General features: G+C 34.6%; 1 protein-coding gene across 1 annotated transcript; it reads left to right on the top strand.

The window, feature by feature from the left end:
• The first annotated feature begins 604 nt into the window (after nucleotides 1-604).
• cpb1 (carboxypeptidase B1 (tissue)) lies at nucleotides 605-8,372 on the top strand. The gene is made up of 11 exons (XM_046846167.1): nucleotides 605-744; nucleotides 851-926; nucleotides 2,520-2,644; nucleotides 2,833-2,932; nucleotides 3,010-3,111; nucleotides 3,732-3,836; nucleotides 4,127-4,237; nucleotides 5,208-5,298; nucleotides 6,078-6,280; nucleotides 7,000-7,084; nucleotides 8,104-8,372. Exons 1-11 carry the CDS (start codon nucleotides 677-679, stop codon nucleotides 8,286-8,288), a joined length of 1,251 nt encoding a protein of 416 aa, XP_046702123.1. The 5' UTR covers nucleotides 605-676; the 3' UTR covers nucleotides 8,289-8,372.
• The last annotated feature ends 755 nt before the right edge of the window (nucleotides 8,373-9,127 follow it).

The raw sequence follows: 9,127 nt of genomic DNA, 5'->3' as shown, positions 1-9,127 counted from the left end.
CTCGTTAATTCCGACAAAGAAAATCAGTTGTCCAAATACCTGTTTTCGAGGATTTTGCTAGCAAAAGTTTAAACACAAAGCGAACTGACTTCCTGTATCTCTGTTCTCTCAAGTAAAACAGGTTACAGACATAAACCAGATTGTTTTTGTCTTTTTGTGTGACAGCCAGACATTTAAACATGTATATATAAAAAGTCCCTGATAATTAAAGCTTTTCTTTCTTTCTTTAAAACTGATAAAAAACAGACCATTTGTTGAGAGGAATACGTTGATTAATACATGATTAAATGATAGCAATAAATATATTGTTGCTAAAATGTACATATTTTTACATTAAACAAAAGAAATAACTTTTTTTTGTAAAAGCTCTCCCCATATTCTTGTGGACCCTCATTTTAATAATAACAGTCATCAAATCCATTTTTAACCAAAACCTACAAATGTTGTACTCTCACTATCAGATACGTGCCGTGTCCTTGGCTTAAAACTCGCATGATCTTTTTTTAGAGCGTCTGTAAATATCCTTATTCACATGTTAATCATTGTTTAAACCCTACAAGCTCATGGCTGAACAAGTCCTAGTACATCTTTGTGAAGGTCTTCAGGGATTGGATGGCTCCTGATGATTAGGATTTATAAAAGCCAGTGATGGAAAGTCACTAGCAGTCGATCAGGCATGATGAAGGTTCTTCTGCTTTTGGGACTGGTAGCAGTGGCTCTCTGTGAGCCAACCCACTATGTTGGGTAATTTAGATTTTTATTAAATTTTTTTGTGTGAAGATGTCATTGTTTTAATACAAGGGCAATGCAAACCATATTAAAATCTTTCTATCAAACATTTTCCTGACAGGGATAAAGTTTTCCGCCTGTGGCCTGTAAGCGATACACACATATCATTCATCAAGGAGCTGGAGAGCAACGTAAAGGTATGTTTATTTATTAAGACCTGACACTTCATGTAATAAAAAAGCAAATGTAAAGGTTCTGATTCAGGACTTATGAAAATGGTGTTAATAAATGTATTCATAGCGATAGATAGATAGATAGATAGATAGATAGATAGATAGATAGATAGATAGATAGATAGATAGATAGATAGATAGATAGATAGATAGATAGATAGATAGATAGAGACAGACAGAGGTGGCAAAAGTACACACATCCTTTACTTAAGTAGAAGTACAGATACTCATGTTTTAAAATACTCGGGTAAAAGTTGAAGTACTGATTAAACTTTTTTACTCAAGTGAAAGTAAAGAAGTCTCGGCTCTGAGATGTACTTAAGTAAAAAGTAGTTTGTGTCGCCATTATGAGGGAAAAACCCACAAAACGCCACCTAGAGGGTTAATTGTGTAAAACATGGCGGATTTGGTGTTTGATTTGAGACTTGGCGCAGAAATAAAACAAAAGTTTACTGATTAAAAATATTTTTATCTGGAGTTTAATAATTTATTTTATATCTAAGTAAAGAAAGGACGTCGTGGATAAATGTTTTTTTTTCCGAAGGTTTTAATTTCGCCTCTTTTATATTTATTTATTTATTTATGTATTTAAATTTTTTATAAAAATAGTAAAAACAGAAATGCGCGCTGAATTGATAGCGCGTTAATAACATTTAGTGCCGTTTACAATAATTTTAATTTTGACAGCCAAATATACATATATATATATATATATATATTAATACAAAACAAATTTAAAATGTTACCGAATGAATGTGTCCAGGCTGAAGATCCACATATATAACACAAGCAGAGAAAAGATGATAATGATCATGAATGTGTCTGATCTCAGTCATGTTTACGTCACTGACTCCCTCTGTCTCATCCACATTAACCCCAAACTTCTTACTGCCTTCTGCCTGCTGATTCTTAGCTTCGTAAAGAGTGAGAGTCAGGACTTTATACACCAGCGGATTGAAAAAGACACGCAATGACAGGAAATCTCCTCCTTGTTAAAAGTGGTATCTTCTAAAGTAGCGACTCCTTAAAAAGTGACATCTCCTCATGAAATCAGAGCTCCTTATAAAGTGATAGTTTATAAGCTGCCTTGTAGTGTTTTCACCATCAAACAAAGTTTTTTAACCAGACAAGAGTGAGTTGTTTATTTCATGACTTCATCAATTTGCATTTACTTCACGACTTTACTTTATTATTTTGCTTATAAAGCGACGATAAAGTCAATCTTCATGAAGATCTCACCAGGCTCCATAATGAACCATTTTACAGAGATGGCAGGAGCTTCAATTTCTGTCATTTTACCTTCATTTACAAATACTTGCATTTTATTTAAAGCACCCTTAAGCCCACAACAGCATTTTGTCTGGAGTTTGTACCACAAATGATATAAAGAATTAAAATTCAACAAAGAAATGTAGGATCCTAAACGATAATGTTGTTAGGAGGTGTGTTTGGGTTCATCCAATCTACAAGACCTCCTCAGAGGAATTCCAGGCTTATCCAAGTTAGATCTGCTTTGAAGGCATAATTACAATGTGGTGTGTGTTGTTCCTTCTGCAGGTGGACTTCTGGAGCCCTGACAGTGCTGACCTGGTCGCAGTTCACACTGATGTCGACATCCATATCCCTGCTTCATACATAGACATGGTTTCCGTCATGCTCCAACAGAGCGGCATGGAATACCAGTGAGTCCTCATGGGAACTTTTCCGCCTTATGTTTTATCTTTAGTTTTTTTTTTCCATTCCAAACTAGGCTTAGGCTTACTTCTGAGTAGAAATGTAAAAGAAGGAGTTACATTCACCCAAGTATGGACTATTTTGTCCACCACTGTGTGGATGATAAAGTGGTGTTTGTCTCATTTGTGTGTTACAGAGTGCTGATTGAGGATGTTCAGACAGCTGTAAGACAACAGTTTGACAACATCAGACAGACCAAAGCCCATGACTACATGAAGTACAACAGCTGGGAAAATGTGTGTATTGTTTTTTCTCTCAGATTGTATACATGCTGAATATGTTCTAACTGCATGTTGATCAATTTGATGGACAGGTCGAGGCCTGGGTTAACTCCATCACCTCAAGCAACCCTGCACTGATCAGCAGGTCGACGCTCGGGAAATCATATGAGGGCCGCTCCATGCACCTGCTCAAGGTAAGTACAATTGGTGAACCACAATAGCAATGAGACAGTGAGATACACAGTCACCAGCGGTCAGTTCTTTGTATGTGGATTATTCAGTTGGATTATATTTTTGATGATTTGACATGATCCAGGATTGTCTGATTCTTTAAAGCTTATCCTGTAGTTGTTCTCACAGCAACAGGCTTGAACCCCTGAACTGCTGATCAGTAACCCAGAGCTTTAACACTTAGCTAACACTTCCCTTGGACTAGAGTTAATAAGGTTTAAATGTGGTATCATAATGTTTTGCAAATTTTTCCTAACCTTTGAACAATAGCTCATTGGTTATTGTACATTAACCAGCCAATCACAGCGGTGCTAGTCATGAGTTTTAGTGTGTATTATACGAAACTACTATACAATAAAATACTTGATATACAATATCTAACAATAATCTAATAAACATGAGATGGATAACCTGCTGCAATAAAACTTGTTATCTGGTGTTGGTTTAAATCGAGTTCATTCGAGTGGATGAACATCCTAACCATTAATGAAAAAACAAACACTCTATCATACAGAGATCGCTATCTGGCTAAAAGGGGTGATTTTTCCTTGGTAATTACAGCGCTCACCTTTTTCCCTCACAGATCGGTAAGAACACCGGCTCCACCAAGCCCGCCATCTTCATGGACTGTGGAATCCACGCCCGCGAGTGGATCAGCCCTGCGTTCTGTCAGTGGTTCGTCCAGGAGGTGAAGCCAAACTCACTCACAGATCAACAGGGCTCTAAATAATTCATAGCAGTACTAAAAAAATAAATCAAATGTAGTAAAAATTCAAATATCAATTAAAATGCAGAGTAAAAGTTCCTCATAATGAAAATGCATGATAAAATACAGAAATTTGTTTAAGTACAATAATGAAGTAAAAATATTTTCTTATTGTCCACTACAGGCCATTATCATGTTTTCATCATACACATGTACTTGTATGTGTGAATGTTTATTACATTCTGTCACACTGTAATGCTCTTTTTTGTAAGGCCGTGTCCACCTACGGAAGCGACCCTCAGATGACCAGCTTGCTGAACAAGATGGATATCTTTGTGCTGCCTGTGTTTAACGTGGATGGATATGCACACACCTGGAAGAGTGTATGTTCTTTACTCCTTATGTCTCTCACTGTACACTGGGGCTCAACACTCTGACCACTAGCTTTATCAAAGAGCAAACTTTCTAATTGTGATGAAATATTGTATCACCCATGTAATATAATATTAATATACAGTGGAAATATATTTATGGATGTGATGCTGATAGTTTGTTACAGAAAGTTTTTTTTAAGTGAATAAATAGAATAAAAATATTTTTATAAACAAACCTAAATCTGAACTCATATTTGTGGTTTAAATGAACACTGTGCTGCATGTATATATAACGTGTGCCATTCATTTACTTGTTTGTTTGTTTGTTTGTTTGTTTGTTTAGTTGTTTATTTTTAGTAGTTGGTTGTTTATTTGTATGTCGGTTTATTTATTTAGCTAGTTATTTGTTTGCTTGTTTATTATTTCATTTATATATATTTATTTGTTCAGTTAATTAGTTTTTTGTGTTTGTTATGTTATCTATCTATCTATCTATCTATCTATCTGTCTGTCTGTCTGTCTGTCTGTCTGTCTGTCTGTCTGTTTCTGTGTTTATTCATTAATTAATTATTTACTTGGTTATAATAGTTTATTTATTTCATGTTAGTTATATGTTTGTTTGTTTGTTTGTGTGTTTACGTTGTTAGTTTTTTGGTTGTTAGTTAGTTAGTTAAATAGTTAAATAGTTAAATAGTTTTGTGTTTGGTTGGTTGTATATTTATTCATGTTTTGTTTTTATTTAGTTAAATACTTACATATTTAGCTAGTTAGTTAATTGTGTGTTTATTTGTTTGTTTAAGAAAATAGTAAACATTTGATGCGATTTTGAATCACACTAAACATTCTCTTAGTTTAGAAATTAGGAATTTCTTAAACATTTATTTTTAATAAAGTTTCTTCTTTCTGATCACTCGGCTGAAACACTGTGTATAATATGAGGATGAGTAGTGAGCTGTGTTGTTGTAATGTGGGTCTGCAGGACAGGATGTGGAGGAAGACTCGCTCTCGCAAGACCGGGTCCAGCTGCATTGGTGCCGATCCCAACAGGAACTTCGACGCCGGCTGGTGCAGTGAGTACAGCAGCGACATTATAAACCTTATACATTATTTATTCATCTGGCTTTTCATTCAACATTATCATTTTTACTATTACACATTAAACTGGGCTTTACTTCAACTTTTCTACTCAGATCCACTAAACTTATTTATTTCATCACATCACCACACATACGATACATGAGTTTATTAGATATAACCCAATAAATAGAAATTATAAACATTAGCATTTTACATAAAAGTCATAAAACATAATGTTCTCCATATTTACAAGTTTATTTATTTATTTATTTATTTATTCACTTACAGACAATTAATGAATTGCTCAAGAGATTTTTATATATGTATTATTTAATGAATTGACTGATTGATTAATTGATTGATTGATTGATTGACTGATTGGTTGATTGATTGATTTTTGCTAGTGTTTTATATTTAATGAAAGATTAGCTTATTTTTATTTATTCTTATTAGCTTCACTATTGTACTTATATATTATAAATATTTTTGGGATTGTTTATTAATTTCTTGTTGTTTTATTCATTAATGTTTTACATTGTAAAGCAACTCTGAGAATGTGGAAATTATAGAACATATCACTTTATTCCAGTTTATTATTATTATAATTATTATTATTATCATTATTATTGTGTTATAGTAAAGACGACTTTTTTATATATATTGCAAAATACACTGTATATATATAGTTAATATTATATTATTAGTAATGTAATTTTGATCTCTCTCTCTCTCTCACACACACACACACACACACACACACACACACACACAGCATTGGGAGCTTCCAGTAACCCCTGCAGTGACACGTACTGTGGATCTTCTGTGGAGTCAGAGATTGAGGTGCAGAATGTGGCAAACTTCATCCGCAGGAACAAGTCTATCATTAAGGCGTACCTCACCATCCACTCGTACTCTCAGCTCCTCCTGTTCCCATACTCCTACAAATATGATCAAGCCAAAGACCATGCCGAGCTGGTATTGCTCCACACACACACACACACACACACACACACACACACACACACACACACACACACACCTGAGTTTCTGAAAACAGGCACAGTAACTGAGTGGTTTGAAATAGACACAAGAATAACTCCAGAAACTCCAGTTGTCTTGACTGCATACTGTACAATGCAAACAATCACATCACACAGGTTTATATGAGCTGCTATATGCAAGTCCAGGACTAGAAATCATTACCGTAAATAAAATTGGAAAGCAAATTCTCTTTTGTTTCACTAGGGGGCAAAATAGAGCAATAACTTTTAAGTATAGTCTCTGCTGTCAAAATGTTCTCATGATATATAAAATGTATAAATGTAAAATTCTTTCATATTCCCACATGATTGTTTTGTTTCGTCGATGCTCAGTAACTTTCAAATGAATGAGCAAAAAGTCCCATTCGTCATTACGTTCATTTCGGATTAAGGTTGTAACCTTGAAAATGTTAAATATACTGCATGTATTTGCCAATATTTACTTTTTTTTAATATAAAAGGTTCTAATTATAGTACCTACATAAAGTATATTATGTTATTAGTATAATTTGTAGAATAAGTTTTAATTTCTTTATTATATATTGAATACCAAAATATAAAACCATTGCTTTTGGAATTCAAGTTAATCTCTGTGTGTGTGTGTGTGTGTGTGTGTGTGTGTGTGTGTGTGTGTGTGTGTGTGTGTGTGTGTAGATGAGCGTGGCAGTGTCTGCATCAGAAGCACTGCGCAGTCTGTATGGCACTCGCTACACCAGTGGCCCTGGAGCAACCACCATCTGTAAGTCCACACACACACACACACACACACACACACACACACACACACACACAGGGAAACAAAAAAAAAATCTCCACCATCCATAAAATATAAAAAGTGATAAATCCATGGGATAAATAAGCCTTAAACGCTGCTTTATTATTTAGAATTATTGATATTTGTATTTATATTCGTCTTTAACCCGTATGATAAATGATTCTGCATCTACAGTGAAAAGAATGAAACCTACAGTAGATAAAACAGTGTATGTACAGGTTTCAAACTTTTTAAAGAAATCAAATCCCTCAGTGCAATTAAGAGAAATCCAAGTTCCAGCTACCCCATGTCCTATTTTTACTGGAAATTCGATTAATACTGATTTATACTGACTTTCTGTCTTTATTTTTTTTATTTTATTTTTTTACGATGAATCAGTGGAAGAGTTGAAGACATTCAGCACTTACAATGTGCTAAATTAGATATAATGCATAACTTTTTGGATTTTTTTTCCAACCCCAGAAAGAAAATCACAACACATCTCGATCGTTACCGCTTCATGATACTCGAATGTTAAATAATTTATGTTCATTGTCATTTCTATTTTCTTCACACCACAAGGGAGTTCCCAACTACTCTCCAAAACATAAACATTTTCGCCAAATGATCGTAAAGTGTGTGTGTGTCATGTATATGTATACATATATGGCGCCTCCTGGTGGTCTGGTGTCCCAAAATGACGATTAGACTAAGAAACAACATTAGAATTAACATTAAGGCATTATAACATTATGAGTGGTGAAGTGAGGAACACTGATTATCTCTTCATCATGGCACTTGAGATATTATTAGGCAGCAAGTGAACATTTTGTCTGTGTTAGAAGCAGGAAAAATGGTCTAGGTGGATTTGAGTGAGTTTGACGAGATTTTGACAAAATTGTTAAATGTTGGTTTATTCAACCTCGTGTGTGAAATACAGATAAGCAAACCATATAACATATGTGTGTGTGTGTGTGTGTGTGTGTGTGTGTTTTCCTCTGCAGACCCTGCTGCTGGAGGTTCTGATGATTGGGCTTATGATCTTGGTGTGAAATATTCGTTCACCTTTGAGCTTCGTGACACCGGCCGCTACGGCTTCCTGCTGCCTGAGTCCCAGATCAAGCCTACATGTGAGGAGACCATGCTGGCTGTCAAGTACATCTCTGACCATGTGCTTAAAAACCTGTAGTGAGAGAAAAATGTGCAACAATGCATGCATGCAAGTGCTGGAAAATAAAACATATAATAAAACAAAAGTGTAAGTTTGCCTTCATTTACTTTTTAAGACTTGCAATTTTTCTCAGTCGCTTCGGATCGTTTCTCAGATCAGAAATGAAATTCTCAAAACTACTTGTTCAGCCTCTACCTCATTTAGTCACTTATGCTCATCTTAAAAGAATTTTTTTGTTGCTTTGATCAAATTGCAAATGTTTTTGTATATCATTTAATTGATTGTGTACAAGTGACTGCTGTTTCCTACATCATCAGTTGTTTATGTTGATCAAAATATATTCTACTGGTTTCACCTGAATAGTCTTAAACCCCAAAACATCTCAGCATCAGTTCATTGTATACGTCATTAAATGCAAAATGGTTAAACCAGTTGTCATCATCTGTCATCTAAAATGTCTATTAAACTTTATTTATGTAAATGTGTTGAATTGATGAATCTTGAATGTCACTAATGAAGGCGAGTGAACGGCATCAAATCAACCAATGATCAACTGCTTCTCTAAAACAGGTCAAAGGTGAATCTCGTGAACCTTCAATTGGCAACAGAGCGAAACACAGAATTACAATTTCTGAAAATGAATAAACAACCAGGAAACGAACGAACACTATTACAGTACAGTTTAAGTGTGAATCCTGTCCGGTCTCAGGCATCAATACAAATCAAATTCTGTATGCAATCAAACAGAAGGAATTCAGTGCCGTGCATTTTCACTGCAACCAAAACCACAGTTTATATCAGGAAATACTGAAACTACACCTTCATACTGACAACATTAACAATAAACCAGTTGATCA

Source organism: Silurus meridionalis, chromosome 4 (assembly GCF_014805685.1).
Source record: "Silurus meridionalis isolate SWU-2019-XX chromosome 4, ASM1480568v1, whole genome shotgun sequence".
In the NCBI taxonomy this organism is placed as follows: Eukaryota; Metazoa; Chordata; class Actinopteri; order Siluriformes; family Siluridae; genus Silurus; species Silurus meridionalis.
The sequence above is the reverse complement of the archived record's forward strand: the minus strand, read 5'-3'. Positions and strand labels throughout refer to the sequence as shown.

What these genes read in the sequence shown, in the direction of transcription:
- cpb1 (XM_046846167.1), top strand. Translation starts at nt 677, where the DNA reads ATGATGAAGGTTCTTCTGCTTTTGGGACTGGTAGCAGTGGCTCTCTGT. An exon ending in GAGCCAACCCACTATGTTGG is followed by an intron (nt 745 to 850) that starts GTAATTTAGATT and finishes TTTTCCTGACAG; the next exon opens with GGATAAAGTTTTCCGCCTGT. An exon ending in CCCTGGAGCAACCACCATCT is followed by an intron (nt 7,085 to 8,103) that starts GTAAGTCCACAC and finishes TTTCCTCTGCAG; the next exon opens with ACCCTGCTGCTGGAGGTTCT.